The 16,463-nt window shown below is 37.2% G+C and overlaps 1 protein-coding gene across 2 annotated transcripts in view; it reads left to right on the top strand.

Moving 5' to 3' along the window:
- The first annotated feature begins 2,045 nt into the window (after nt 1-2,045).
- The window catches only part of LOC112143073 (rho GTPase-activating protein 26), a 62,927-nt gene continuing 48,509 nt past the window's right edge, over nt 2,046-16,463 (top strand). The window contains exon 1 of one of the 2 annotated variants that reach the window (XM_024266830.2): nt 2,046-2,130. Coding sequence is in view for 1 of the 2 variants with exons in the window: in XM_024266829.2 (XP_024122597.1) it covers nt 2,673-2,826 (154 nt within the window). In the remaining variant the exon portion in view is untranslated. The other variant, XM_024266829.2, reaches the window with a different exon arrangement.

Raw genomic sequence — 16,463 nt, 5'->3', positions numbered from 1 at the left:
AACCTACTGTAAATTGTTGCAGTTATCTCATATATTTCTGTTTATGAAAAAGTTCCTCAGCACTTGAATGCTAATTGATTTACCAGAAATGATGTCTGACTCTTATTTGGGGCTCATCTTTTCAAAGTTTGAATCTACCTAGATGTGACTTCATTCTTTCCAGTGACCTAAGGTGGAATTTGGGGAAAAGTACCAACATGTTCACCGCTCTGTTAGCTTTTTGAGAGTTTGTTATGTTACCAAAAAAAAACTTCAAGATATAAATTTAGGAGATAAAATTATAGAGCAGCTAGAAAATCTAATTAACATCTTGTTGATAGCCATAAAGCTTAATAGTTATCAGGGTGAAACATTAGCAGTAATCTCTTTTAGGGCTCCCAGTCACATTGATAAATCTTTTTAGACTTTAACAGTTTTCACAGGGAGTTCAGAGGCTGTGGAAAGGAAGAAGTTGCACGTTGCAAAACTCTGTTATCTCAGTGCACTCTGCCAGTAAACCTCTTAGCGGTCTTGAAGACGCTGATGGTTAATCTGTTGCAGTAAATTGTATAGAACTAAAAGAGGTCTGTTTTTATTTTTGCTGGAATATCAAAGGACAAACTGCGCTCTGTTTGGGATACTCCATGTGCATTTGGGCATAGCCGTCCATTTATTGTTGTTATCAGTGACCAAGACCAGCTGCTAGTGCTAAATGATAGCATACATGCAATGTGCTTGATTAAAACTGGGCCAATCCAGTTCTGAAACCAGCTGCACACATCTAAACACAGTAAAGAGTTTCCTGTAAATGTCCCTCTCTGTACACCAACCACACTGTCACAGATGGTGAGATGAGCAAGCACCCTGATGCAGTTGGCCAAACTGGAAGAGGAAGTAACACCTACAAACATGATGCGCTTTTACACTTAAACCACAAACTGCATGTGTTACTGACATATATGCAGCAGACTGGAAAAAGACAGGGTTGGTTGAAAGGCAGCGTTGCTGGTTGAACACTTATTATAGTAAGTTATTTTGAAGAAAACCTACAAGTTTAAACAGAAACAGCATCACAACCATAAAAAAAGTAAAATATTGGTTATATTGTAATTGATTACAATTTATCTATTCCCCTTCACGTCTCTCTCTCTCTTTTTTTAAAGGAAGCCTTTTTAAATATGTATTTAAAATTCAATTAATATTATTAAAAGTATTTAACGTTTTTCTAGTAATTTTGTTTTGCTAGTTACAGAGTGAAGTTTGTTTTGCACTGAAATATTGGTCTTTGGTTGGTCATTTAATGTCAACAACTTTCTATCTATCAAACAACCTGTAGAAACAACAGCTGAAAACAGGAAACTCTAATATTTTAATAATTTGGATGATCTGTTTATAAGTATTTACCGATATTGATTTTTTAAAAAATAGGATAAAATAAAATGTTTTTTTTTAATCAGCTGCAGTGCTTACGTCTGCCATAAGAGGGCGTGCAATACCAGCATTAGCATCTCCCACTGTCCAGTCCCGCTCTGATTGCAAAGATCGTTAATTTTAGCATGGATGATGGGACTTTTTAAAAATCTCAGAAAACAACCATTTCTATAATTGTTTTACAGAAATCAACATTGTAATATTTGAAAAATCCAAATGCGGAGTGAGATGAAGATAACTTTTTCTTATTTCTATGGCGTTTTTTGTTATGTAAGTAGGCACATGTACTTTTTACACACAACGTTTTAAATGTAAAATATGTTAATTGCCATGCTCTGTTGTGGTGATGTTTGTACACAGGCTATATGATTGTTAGTTCAAATATTTTTGGACAGTGACTCTTGTTTTTGTCTACATATAGGGAACGTTTATGCTAGGATTTTTATCTCCATAAAATATTTTAAATTTTGCCAAACAATATCATAAAACGTAGTAAACAACAGATAACACTTAGTCTAAAAACTGAACTACCATTTGGTTTGACAGCCACTGTTACAAACTATATTGCCAGAATTAGATCCGAGTGGGGCCTCTGTTCCTGTTTTTTTTCCTATCTAACATCTGAAAGGTCTAACAGAAGCCCGCCCACAACAGTCAAGCTTCCTCTTCCTCGCATCTGATTGGTCCACCCAGACGTCAGTCACGGATTATCAGCGTTGGGTAGGTTGAGCACCGTCTGCGGCGCTGGCTGAGCGACGCTTCAGAGAAACTAGTGCTTTAAAGACACCCGGTGCTCTCAGCCCCCTCTTTTAAACGTTTGTTTTGCCCGCCGGGTCCAGTTTTTGTTTTAAATTTAAATGTGCGCGCTTTAAAATGACTCGTTTTAGAGAAACGTGACAGCGACTCACCTGACTGAAGAACCGGACGCCGTTTGAACCTTTACAAATACTTATCTGTAATGACCTGCTATTTCATATAATTATTGGACGCTGTGTGGGATTTTGGTTTGCTTTCCTGAGAAACGAGAGACGTCCTGCTTGTGTTGCAAAGAGAAACGCGCGGTAATGTAGGTTAGCATCTCTTTTGGACACAACATCGCGTTGGTGTGCGCGTGCTACTGTCTTTTCCATCCAGCGCGCGGCAGTTGTAGAAGTTGTGGTGGACACAGGGTTCCTCCCACCTCAACATCTTTCCTCCAAGCGTTTGGGGGCTTTTTTGCCGGCTCGGTCAGGCTGTGTTAAGGCCGGTTGTGGAGGCAGAAGATGGGACTACCCGCCCTGGAGTTCAGCGACTGCTACCTTGACAGCCCGCAGTTCAGGGAGAGACTGAAGTCTCACGAAGCGGAGCTGGATAAGACCAACAAGTTCATCAAGGAGCTAATCAAAGACGGAAAAGCGCTGATCCTGGCTTTGAAAAGTAAGTTCCCGGCTAACAGATGGGCGCGAGCGCGTCGCCGTGGCAGCGCGTGTCAACAGCTGAGATGATGGCTTTGACTGGACAGTGCGGAGTGTCTCCGTAAGCTCGTTCCTATCTGTTTTAAATGACCTCTGACACTTCATTTGTTTATTTTGCTAAAATCTGAAACCAAATTTATTGCATCAAACAGCTGATCTATAAAATGAGTTTGATTGGGAGCTCCTGCAAGGTTATGCTGTCTGATTGTAACCCAGTCTGACATTTAAACTGTCTGATTAAGTGTCAGTATTGATGTCAGGATGTGCTTGCTCTAAGGTTGCACTATCATGATGTCTCTTTCAGAAGATTCCTGGCCAGATGTTAGTGAAGTAACACTAGAATCAGATGGAGTTTATGACTTTCTTTGGGTCTCTTATGGATCAACTTTATGTCGTTCTTCTGCATCAGATAAAAGTTTCAGTGGAATGTAGCAAATTATCTTGATCATTTTGTTTCCTGCTATTGTTTTATTTGTGCATTGTCCAGTTAGTTGTTTACAAGTCATTTAGTCACTATTAAAGATATGTTTTGACTATCTTTTGTTATGTGGTGGTTTCGGCCTCCATTCAAGATCAGCCCATCAAATTCAGATGAGTGCAGATAACTCCCACAGAAATGGTGATGCATGTTTTGCTGTTTGACATACTATGTTGTACCAAAGGGAGTATTTCCAGAAGTGCTCATCATGGACCCTTTTTTTCCTTTTTCATTTCCTGTGTACAAAAGTTAACGTTTGGAGAAGGAAATTTTGTGTGATTAAATTTTGTGATTAAAACAAAAAAAAAGGTAATTTCCACTGAGAGGACTGTTGACCTGAGCAAAAGTTTCAATTGTTCTAGACATTTTATCTCTCAAATTATTATTTTACCTCTGTTTTGTAGATATATTCCTGCATTAAATAGAATAATGATGACACTTTTAGATTTTTATTATCATTTTTGTGCTTTTATTAGCTTCATTGTGATTAAAAATAGAATATATTTCAATTGTCTTGTCCTATATTACCTTTTAAAGTAAATGTAGAGTATCATCATCATCGTAGTAAGAGCTACAAAAATCTGTATGGAAAACTTCATGTAGAGTAGTTATAACTGAAAGCTTTATGAAAAATAACAAGTGATGCTGCAAAAATTCTCTCTTGGGAGATGTCGAATGACAACTTTTGACTATTTGGGAAGTCCTTAGTAGATTCAAAAGCTTCTAAGCAAAATTGAGTCATTTATTTGATGGATCTGAACCACATCCTCCAACTTTTGCTCATTTTCTGTATTTGTTAGATTGACTTTTGTCAACTATTTGTCAATTGTATTTCACCTTTGAGGTGAAATATTACAAGCAGTCCTGAACTAAGCTCTGTTCAAACTGAACCAAAGTACCAGCTGCAGTTACATCCTACCTTTAGAACAACCAAACTCAGCTCTCTGTCAACACAAAGCTCTGGTCAGCTGAGGTGCAGCTATGAAAACAATATCCCTTTTGTCCATTAAATCAAGTCAATCAATCAGTGTCCCTGCTTTCACTGAGGTCCGGGTGCTGTGCAGTTTTTTGGCATCTAATGTTTGTGCAGTTGTTGGCTTTCATTTGAAACCTCTAAATCATGCATGATCCATCTCTGAATCTTCCTGATCTGCTTTCAAAGCATCAGAAAGACGAGTGACACTCCTGGGATGCCCCCTAAACATACAGTTGTTTCAAAATGTTGCTGGTAGTTAAACTTTTTAAGCTTTCACTTGCGGTTTCATTCAAAAGAATGCATGATACTGAAGGAGATGCATCACCTCACACACGCTTCTACTGACTTCTGTTTTCTCAGCATCTGCAGTTAATGTGTAACACAGGTTTCTCCATACTTCCTGCCTCTAAATGCATACTTTTTTGTCACGGCTTGATTTGTTGTGCTAACACTTGGTTGCTGATGTAGACTTTTGCATGGCTGTAAATTCTTCTGCATGTCTTCCTGCATCTTAATCGGAAATTCAATGGAGGAAAAAAAAAGCCAATTTGACAGATGTGACTTTTGAGTTTGCTGCTGAGTTTCTACAAATTTTCTTTACTTCTCCATTTGCAGGCTTTGCAGCTTTCGCGCTGGCATGTCATTGTCAGTTTTGCAAAATTTATGGCGCCACAATTAGATTTGTGGGTGGTAAGCTGCTTTATGCTGCAATTACAGATGCAGCGGTGACGGCCACAACATGGCCTTTGAGTGGGGTGTTATTAAATATATACAGACATAGATGCAAATGTAGGCGAACGGTCGAACAGACATGCACCCAAAGGCTTGAATTTGACAGATGTCCTGTAAAGGGGGAATCCACTGGCTATATAGAAGACTATGAAAATAAAAAGTTTGGATCTCTGTTCCACTTTTATTATGAAAGGACTCGGATAGCCAAACAAGCTCTAGCTGCCTGCAACCTCTGGTTTATGACTCCATGTATGAAGATGCTGATATGTTTCTAGTAAAAAAAAAAAAAAGTATGGTTCATTGAAGCATTTTTATGATTTATAAAAGTCTTTTATTATTGACTGTATTTTAAAATGGACTGAGTGTGTAGTCACATGACCCATTGTTTAGCTGATTTGTTGCAAGTGTTTAACTTCATGGCAGATATCACTAAACCCAAGATTTGCCATAAACAAGTAAAGATGAGGGAAAAGGGAACCAATTGTTAGGAACTGGGTCCCAACTGCCCTTACAGGTGGACATGGCCCATCAGAGGCTAAAAATTGGCCAGGTACATGCAGGTGGCCTTCAGGAAATATCAAGGTCGTATGACTGCTTGATGAGCCAGTAGAGTGAAAATGATTGTGCACATTTTTTCTACGGGTATGCTGCAACTTACATTTTCCTCACAAATATTTCACAATACAGTTACCACACACAATAACCTCATGTGCCATTTATGACGTCCCTGAAGGTGGCCGCACAAGCCTCAAGAGAACTGCAAGACACACCCACGCTCCCTTTGACCCTCGTGCTATATTGTGGGGTCCAGATGACCCTACACTTATATCGATGTGTGATCCCTCCCATGACAAAGATGGATTTTATGTCTGCCACGGACACCAGTGAAGATAAAAAATTGGTTCAGTGCTCTGTCTTGTGGGGTCCAGATGACCCCACTTTTAATGTAAACATGCCTAGGATAGAACAAAGGTTTACGATGTGGCGGCTCCTGTTTTTGACCCTCCACGGGGTCGGACAACCCAAAAACTAGCAACACCCTTACAGGTCAACCCTCTGTGTTGATGCATGTGACCAAGGTTTTAGGCTATCCATATGAAGAATCAACAGTAATCTGTCATTTCAAAGGCCACACCTCTTTTAATGACGTCATAGAATAGAACAGTGACTTTCATATAAACTTTTGCCTTATATGGCGGTCATTGGTATTAAAACTAGCAGCAGAAGTGAAATTAATCATTTGAAACGGGGCTTTTAGTGTGTTTGTTTCTGTTTTAAAAGTTGGCAATTTAACTTAGAGAGTGAATGGAACCTGTCTTAAAACTGACCTTGCTCCAGTCACTTGCAAAGAGGAAGTGATGCACTTTGGTGATTATGGCGTTGTCTACTTTATCAGTCTGTAGAAGAAAAACAGGTAGCAAGATATTTATGGATTCATTTATTTTCTGTTTTTTTACAATTTTCATGATCAACGTCACAAACGGTTAACCCTGAAAGCACCCAACGACATCCATGCAGTGTCTGTTATTTTCAAAGAGCCCCCCACCCATTACCACAATCTTGATAACAGTCTAGTTCCTAAAAACTCACTCTAACATGAAATTGAGCCTAAGTGTTTTTTGCAACTTTCCAAACAAGCTGTCGCCTCGCTGAAGGAGCGTGTGTGAGGAGAAGTGGGAATTCCCTTCATCTGTCCCTACCTCTGTGTTTTCCAGCAGCCACCCACTGTGCTGTTGGTGAGTAACAAGACAGCCAATAGCAGTCATTCAGTGGCTTTGCTGTCAGCTGTGTGTTGATAGATGGGGGTCAAATGCACACAAATGCACAGCACACCATAACTAATTCTCTGAACCCTCTTTAAGACATCCACAGCTAAGGAGGAGTATGTGCCGGGGGCACAAAGGGAAGAAAGGGTGTGGAAGAGGAGGAAGACAAAGAGGGGGTGTAGGTTGTTGTTATTCACAGTGGTGTTTAAAAGCTCTCGTGGCCTTATTTCAAGCTGCCTATAAAGGAGCTTGAAGCCCAGGAATCTAGGTGGTGGATTAAAAGAAGATGGAAAAGAAGAGAAAGAATGAAGGTCGGAGAAGGGAGGTTTTACACAAGCATTCCTCTGCATGTCCTCAGAACTAATATATGAGAAGGTGGAGTGTCCTCACGCCCGACATGTGAATTCTTTTGCTCTCAAAGTGCACAGATCTGCCTGGACATCATGCATGTTTTCCATTAATATCTCGCGGTGGAGAATATGCACATGTGTCTTACTGCTGCAGTGCAGCTTGGTGGGGGTTGAGGCTCTCCTTGTAATTGTTGCAAAGCATAAAGTAGGGAAATTAGGGCATGACTTAGCTTAGCTCTTCTTCTATTGTTCCACAAACACACACACAGAGCCTTCGAACTGAATCAAGATCACAAATTTCTCCTTTAAAGGAAAAGAAGGTGCACCGGCATCCACATGCAGAACTTTGCTGCATCTTGATTCAATTTTATCTCTTTGTGTAACCGATCATTTGTTTCAAAGCAGTGAACTTTCTGTGCTGGGATCTCAGCTACTTCTTTTTTTTTATTTGTATCAACAGCATTGGTGCTTCTAAGATTTCAGAAGCCCTGGCACACATTTATTATCACCCTTTAAACTGATTTCAAAGCAGCAATTCTTGTTCTAACTACATATTAAGAAGAGCTTTAGAAATGCAGTTTTCTCTTTACTTCAAATTAAAGTAATTCCAGTTTAAGAAAAGCAACAAAGAGAAACAGTTTGTTTAATCTGTGTAAATCCTTCATCATATTTTTTATTTATTTATTGTTAACCCAGTTCATTAAACATTACCAACCTAACATTAAACCCACAAATATAAAGCCTGTTAACCATCTCATGTGGGATATTTTTTTCTGTAAAACCCGGCAGTGCAGCAATGTACTGTCATAAGGCATATTCACATCAGGGTTTCTCGCCATCTGTCTGATTACATTGGTGCCAGTTTGTGACTCATTTAGTCTTTTTACATGTCAAAATCCACTTTAGAAATACATTAGGCGAGGCCCACAGTACGCCTTCCTCAAGGTAGAAGGCGCTGGTGAGCCCAGAGCGGCTAAAGAATAATAGAATTAGTGGTAGCAAGTCAAGTGCAGCCGTCCAGATATTCTTTAATATTGTTTAGCATCATTTTCTACATGAAGGATTACAAGCATATAATGTGAAAACAATCAATCAGCTTGCCAGACATTATGGTCTAAACTTGTTCTAAAACACCAGAATGTGTATATTTTTTCCCACATAACCAATCGTGTAAAATCTTTTCATGAGTGTGTCTTCTTTACGACCACACATTTTCTACTTTCTGTGAATAGATTTCCTGAAATGGTAAATTTGTTAAAAGGCCTGATACTTTATTTTGCTGATATTTGTTCCAAAATGTTTTTTTAATTCATTCTTTTCTGCTGATCACTAATTGGATTTCCAAAATGCTGCAGCTCTTTTAGTTTGTGTCATTTTAAAGCTGAGTGCTCTGAATGGGCCTAAAGTTTAATGGCTAAGTCAGCCTACAGATTTTCTTTCTGCAAATGTAGGGCCACACACGGAGCACTGCATGACATGAACAGAGCGACTTTGTTTACAAAATCTTTGTAAACTGTGCAAACGTTTCATGTTGGATGGAGTAGATCTTTTCTGTTTCAACTTTCTTGGTGGTGCCTTTTGGGGTGGAAAAAAAAGCTGCTTTTTCACTCGTAGATGCAGGACAGCAGGAGACTAAGCAGAAGCCACTGTGCACACTGTAAAGTGTTAACTTTGAGTCTGATGGTGTCATTTCACACAACTGATGATGAACAACTCATGATTTTCTTCAAATTTGATAGTTGTGGAAAATCAGTCAAAATCAATGGATTGCTCACAAAAGACATTTTTTGGGGGTTAAATTATAAAAGTAGCTGTTGACATAGAAAAACATGAATTAGCTTTTGCTTTGGTGTTTGTTTCACTGGTTGCTTTAGTTATGCTTCTGACCTAAATTTATAGTTTTTTATTATTTTACTATAGGTATATATTAACAGAACTGCAGTCTTTGATGTCTCCCACAGCTCCTGAAGGGTGAAAATCAACTGTTAAACTGAGTTTATTTGTCCAAATTCAATCAAATTCCAAAAGGGAGAACTCTGTGTGACAGTTTTGTTGGGTTCACACACAAGTCACTAGACAAAGAAAAAAAACAGCTCAGATATACGGTCTTAAAAACAAAAAAAAGCAGATTGTGTCATGTCAGTACAAGTAATTCAATCTTCTTGCATATCTTTTTAGTGATGCATGTTATACTACGTCATGAAAGCGAAGACGATAGAATTGTAGCAGACAGGGCCAGTACGTGTACAAAATTTCAACCGTTCTATAGCTATAAGACTTCACTGTGTTTCCTTATCTTTTCCCTCCTAGATTTTTTTATCTCTTTAGTTACGGCATTTTATTATATGATTTTATTACATTTTTTATTTGATTTTGGTCAGTGTTTTACTGCAGTGTTTGCCTTGCTTGCATTGTTCTTAGAATTTTAGTTTTTTGAAACTTATGTTTCATTAGCTTGGAATAGTTTATCACAGGGATCCATGCAGGATAATGTGATATCATTGCATGAAATCTAATCATTTTTTGTTCTTTTTTGAAGTAAAAAAGTGTTTGCTGTTTTTTTATGATAGTATATAATTATAAATAAATTGTCCTCCTTTGTTACATTTAAATCATTAATATTATGAAACTCATATATAATACAATCTTTATTTGAATAGGGCTGCCACAACTAGATGACTAATTGACTATTAAAATAGACCACTAATTTAATAGTCGATTAGTTGTTACTTTATGTTCTATAGAGTCTGAGTGTAGTAAAATTGAAAGTTATAATGGCATTCTGCTAGCTTTTTGGACTGTTTTGGCATTTATTAAGGTTTTGGCTAGTATAGGGTTTTTTCAGGTTTTTTTTTTTTGTTGCTATTTTAGAGTTTAGCTAATATTTCAGCTACATGCTAGCTATTTTGGCTAGTTTAGCATTTTTTCAGTTTTTTTTTTTTGGCTATTTTGGAGGATAGCTAATATTTCAGCTGCATGCTAGCTGTTTTGGCTAATTTAGGATTTTTTCAGTTTTTTTAGGCTAATTTGGAGTTTAGCTAATATTTCAGCTTCATGCAGGCTATTTTGGCTAGTTTAGAATTTTTTTCAGTTTTTTTAGGCTAATCGGGCATTTAACTAATATTTTAGCTGGCCATCAGCTTCAGCGTTTTCAGCTGTTAGCTTCAGAGATTTCAGCTATCAACTTCAGCATTTTTCATCTTCTTCAGCTATCAGCACTAGCATTGTCAGCTGCCGAATTCAGCTTAGAACATTCACACTGGCATTATCGCTGGTAATGCCATATATCTAGTTTGTAGTTATTTTACAGCTATTGATAGTTCAGATGTGTGTATTACATCCAGTTTGCGCATGACCCGCTTAGTCAACTAATGGGAAAAAAATAATCGGGGATTAGTTGACTAATAAAATAATCGTTTGTGGCAGCACTATTGATGAATCTCACTGAGTTACAAATCCAGTTTTGAACTTTTTAATGAAATTGCAATCGATTCAATAGTTTAATGGTTTTACTCTGTCCTTATTGTGAAAATAAGAGACTGAAGATCAATGAATTATTGAAAACTTTAATGAGGAGTACTTTAGTTTATTTGAAGATGATAAATATTTTAGGTAGATATATTTGGTTACCTTGCCTAGCCGTCACAGAGGTCGAGCATAAACCACATTATGCTAGACTTTTTTTTTTTTTTTCTCAATTTATCTACCTGATTGTCAGATTTCATGCATGTCCTCTGAATGCCTCCACCTGTACAAACACGTGGTTCAGGCATGTGTCAATTCAGGAACTAAACCAGGAATCTAAAGCTTGTGGTCTGTTTTCTCAAGGCATTTTAAATACACACAGCTTCAGATTGTATTTTTAAACCATAGATAGCTGTGAAGTAGGAAGTAAGACTCACACTGAGAACATCATCATCTTTAAATTTGAACCATGCTTGCTACATCACAACCACAGCACCACCTGCAGAACTGTGGGAAGCCTCTGTGGTGTTCTTACGTGTGCCTAAATTCAGAACTCATAGCTGCAAATCGGCCTTACCACAAAGTTACAGTCTAAAATTGAACATTAAATCAATAGAAATGAAGTGAAAGATGCTTTTTTTTTAAACCTAAAACTTATATATTTATCATTTTCAGCTTTAAGCTGTGTGAAACTATATTTTGAATTACTTATATTAGATATGTTTATTAGTGCAAAAAAATAAAACAAAAAAGTTATATTTGAACTTGAGGTACTCCATTTTTGTTCGTTTTAGTTTGTTTGTTTTAGTTTGTAGAGGGTGGGAGCCATATGCTAAAACTCAGAATGAACTCTGAAGTGTGATAACATAGTAATCAGATTTCTGCACTTTAAAGCTCATTTACCGCCACAAATCGAGGAGGAGAGGGACACTCAACAGTCAAAGGAGTGCTTTTTAATTCTTTGCTTCCTGATCAGTAGCGTTTGGTTGGAAAAGAGGCAGCTGTGCATTTCACAGTTTTTTTCTGCTGGTGTTTATGGAAGCAGCTAGTTTAACTGCAGCTGCAGACTCAGACTGGTGAACTACTGTACCTGACTCATCACCTTCTTTCTTACTGCTGTGTCAGCTCAGTAAATTCGATTTTACTGTGGTGATTTTTAAGATTTACAACCAAAACAGCTCAGAATTCCCCCAGGTGGTGAAAATCAAACTGAATTTAAAAAGCAATCTAAATAAAGAAACTGTGTTAAGTTGTTAATTTTTTAAAACATTTTTAAGTCTTGAATGAAACCAAATGGGGCTTCAGACAGTCACACATATCAAACTAGGTCTGTCCTGTGATTCTGCCTGTTTGAAAAAGCTGCTTTTGAAAAGAAGCTGTCACAAGACCCAAATTAATGTTTAAGTTTTATGTCGTATAAAATGTTTTATTGAAGAATATTTGTGAGTTTTATCTATATAGACATCTTAGTAGTATTTGTCAAGACGGAAAACTACAAAAAACTTTATCAGTTAGACGATAAAATGACAATATTGTCACTTGAGCGTCATCTTGTTAGATTAATGAGTTTAAATTATCTGGTTATTCTGAGTTAACAGAAATAGTGTTTACACGACTGCTCACATGACAGGTCAGCTGTTTAAATGTTTAAGACAATAAAACATGGTAAAATTGTCTGACATGACAGAATATGCTCAACGTACCCAGAAGAGGAAGCTATAGACGACTGAGGTAACGACATTTAGTGGAGTCAGGTTTATAAATCACCTTTAATCCAATAATGCTAAGTTTATTTTATTTTCTTCAAACTAAATCACCAATTTTTCCCTCATCTAATTTTCCTGTGAACTAACATTTCAAAGGAACTGTTAGAATTCATCTTGACGTTTGGATGGAAACACAGGTGCTTTTCCATAGCCTGAAGGGCTAAACTGCCAGACTGAACATCCAGATGATAATGAAGTCAAACGCCACTGCCTGTGGTGCAGAAAATGTGCGTATCCAAGTCATTATAACTTGATGAGAAACCTTTGGGCAACTTTTGAGCTTTCTGTTCAGACTTGCAACAGGTTTCAAGTTCATTTTTTTTCGTCTTTAACTAGAAAAACTTCAAATTGGTAAAACTCAACTTTCATAGAAATTTTGCAGCTGGAAGAAAATCTGGTTTAAATCTGGTCAAAGTACAGAAACATTCAAATTTGTACATGTTTTCTTGATTACAAAAAAAAATCTAAATTAAAGCTTTAAAAATTACTCCGATCAAAAGCAGATTGTATTTTGAGTCAGGGGACAATTGGCAAACTTTCAATACATTTTGGTCTCAAAATATTTTGTACTTATAGTTCACACACACATGTAAACACAATTTAAAAGCATGGATCTTTTTGATCAATAATTAAAATATATATAAAAGGCAATGGTTTAAAGACAGCAGACCATAATATAATCAAGGCAGTTGAGCATGGTATTCTTTAGTTTCCACGCCTTTTACTATCTGTTCCATGGAATACTTGGGTATAACAAGTTTGGGCTTGATCTGTTGAAGCAGGTTTTGCAGCATTGTAGTGTAAATCTTAATGTGCCACTATGTTGGTGGTAACAGAAGGATCCTACTTTTGATTGCTGCTTGGTTTAAATTTCTACCTGTAAAATGCTACTCCCATGCCTATTTTCCTTAGTGTAAAATATAGCTCTGAGTTTAAAATTGAGGTTAAGAAATCTGTTGTGTCCTGATAAACTTTTTACCAAATGGAAACTGCGATTCAGTCCCCAAAAAATATGCAACGTTGAAGCTTTTTTTTTTGTCAAATCAGAATCACATTTTTCTTATACATTTAAGAAAATATAACTTTTATCTAATAAAAAAAGCATTGTGCACTGAAGTTCCACTTGCGGAGATGTGTTTTTGTTTCTAGTCCTGTTAGTCACTCTTTGGCTTTTGGTGTTTTCCCGTGGTTGGCACTAATGTTTTTTTTTTCTTTTGTGTTACAACAGCTTCTCAAACATCAAATACATGTCTGGCTCGTCAAGGCTGGTTTAGGTCTGCCTGCCTTAACATGCAGTACATGAGAGATGAAGGAACACGATAGAAAAAATGATTATATTATTGGAATGTGTTATTTACTAAATTCGATTTAAAGTTTATATGTGGCCAATTTGTCATTGTGCTACAATCATTATGCCTTTCAATAATTATTTCCCTATCTTACTGTTCCATTGCTTACATTATTTCCCCTGTTATAGGGCTCATTGTGTTTTAAAAATATACAGAAAGACGCAGCAAAGTTCCGATTGACCTCCATGTCAGCCTCCTTTGAGTCTTGTGTGGAAACACCCATTGCCTTTTGTATTTCTTCCAGCCTGTCTCTGGGTTTCCCCATCTGCAGGAGCTCTGGAGAGTTATAAGAATAAGATAAGTGCTTGCAGAGCAATCCTTGAGTTGGCCATTATTGGAAATGGTGTGGTAAATAATGGAAGGAGTGGAGGTTAAGTGAAGCTTCTGTGGCCTCCTATAATATACAGTATGCTTCCTTGTTTGCCCAACCTGACCTTAGAAAACATTTCCCTTAGGATTGCATTTAGTGGATTATTCAATGCGACTTATTGATAGTTTTCACGTTACGTCACAGTCGAAGTGAAGAGCCTCACTGGCGGGCAGAAAGCTATGGTTGTGTTTACAGCAGTTTATGAAGGATTAAAATACTTTGGTTAAAAAAAGAAAATGCCACGTTAGGTTTTTTTTTGTTTTTTTGCTGTGTTTGCATGCACTAAATGCAGATGAAGCGGACCATGGCATTTCTTTTCCTTTTACATGATTTTCAAGAAAGGAATCTGACTGTAATGCTGTATTAGATTTTACAGTACTTGTGCATTAGCATACTGTAAAAAAAATTGCATTAAGCCCCAAGCAATGTTTGTTTTTCTTTTCCTCTCAGCTTCCATCTAGTATTATTCGTCATTGTTGTTTAGAAGCAACTGAAAGTCTATACAAATTTTATTTATAAAACAGAACAGACTTGTACTTAACAGCATTTTTTTATATATTTAATTGTGCACAAATTGAACTGAAAGTTTCAGCTTTTCACTTGCTTTCTTTATGCACAATCAGCAACAATTCGCAGGCTGAGAGCGAACGAGCTGCATTGCCTGGTGTCAGTCCCCCGGGTCGGGTCTTTTTATGATGAATTTGAGACCTGGATGACCTACTCTCTATTAAATTGGTGACTCACACACTTCTGGGCCCCAACCGTTGAGTTTATTGCAAAATGCCTTAAAGAAAATGGATCCCCTTGAATTGTTGCATTCAAATTGTGGGCCAAATTGAGATGTGGCCTTTTGGTAAAGCTGTACTTTTTTGGAAAGACTTTGTTAATTGTGCAGTAACAAAATACTCCAATCCTGAAACAATACTACTAATAGTATTTGTTTGGATGGGTCCATTTTAGCTGAATCCTTTCTTTTTTTAAATATCTATAATAGAAAAAATACTTAAACTTGAAAGAAACATACAACCCTCACTTTTACTTCACATAAATTGTATAAAAAACACTTTTTGAGAACATGCACTATTTTTTCTTTTTTGCTAAATATATATTTTTTCAAACACACTCCGTAAATTAACTTTGGCTCAGTGGTGTTAGACAGAAAGACAGAGCACGTGCTTGGGTGGGCTGAAGGGAAAACTTGTCTCTTTGCTGTCCGGTGCCAACCCAAACAAACCACAATCAACTGGCATGCAGAGCAATGGAGTGCGTGCTTGTGTGTTTAACAAAGTGTGCGCTTGCATTCATCTGCCGTTTGTTTTTGTCCTGCTTGGAGCAAAAAATACCCCCTACTAGGATTATTTAATCCCTGGTTGCTGTTTCCTTGTCTCAGTCACGTTCTATGTCATTCACACACATTTTTTTTACACTAAACTGCACACAGTCATTCATATGTACACAGAAACAAACAGGGAGGAGGATGGGGATATCCTGGAGTAACACCTTTGAAAACTCAGTCTTATCAGGCGTCAATGTATACTTTTTCTGTTGTTCTGCCTCTGTTTTTACAATCAAGCTAAAAAGTTGGTTTGAAATATTGTACAACTTTATACATTTTTTGCAAGGATGTATTGGGACGCTAATGTGATTCCCTGTCAGAAGGTCGGGATTAACATGACTGCACTGAAGCTTTCTGATTCAAACACGAAGAGTTTTATGTTCAAAGTCACGGAAACCACAGCACATGGAGACAGTTTGGGGCTTTTCTGCTAGAGGCAAAAGCTGAGGTCCCAATTCATCCATCTAATAATTCTTCACACTTTTATTATCCCCATGCCGTTAAAGCAGACTACCCACACAGGTTGCTGTTTGTTCTTTAACCTGTGAACCCTGACCCTCCAACAATGCTAGCCAGTACACTCGAGTGTCACTCATCTTTCCTGTTCCACCAGAAAAGTGAATCATTTCTGGAAAACCCACAATGATTGGCATCTTTAAAATTGTTGAAGCTAAAAAAGAATTTGGTTAGATCACATTTCCTTACACAAAAACGTCTGGAAATGTTTTTTTAGATTTTAGATTTGTTCTGATATGCAGTCAATCGTAAGAGTTTTATGAAATTATTTTGGAGTTTTATACATTCATTTCAAATTGAATGTGGGTCTAAATTCCTTGTCTAAGGAGGACATAATGACTGTCAATAAAATTTGAATACCCAACTTTACATTGACAGTATGACCCAATGAACTATCCCAATAACTGAGTGCAACATGTGCTATTTTTATGGTTCATTTATGATTTTTTTTTCTGCAGCTTCTTCCCAGCTGCAGTCAGAATGTTAGCACAGTAC

This window comes from Oryzias melastigma, linkage group LG14 (assembly GCF_002922805.2).
Source record: "Oryzias melastigma strain HK-1 linkage group LG14, ASM292280v2, whole genome shotgun sequence".
NCBI classification, from domain to species: Eukaryota; Metazoa; Chordata; class Actinopteri; order Beloniformes; family Adrianichthyidae; genus Oryzias; species Oryzias melastigma.
This window is presented reverse-complemented; position numbering and strand designations above follow the sequence as displayed.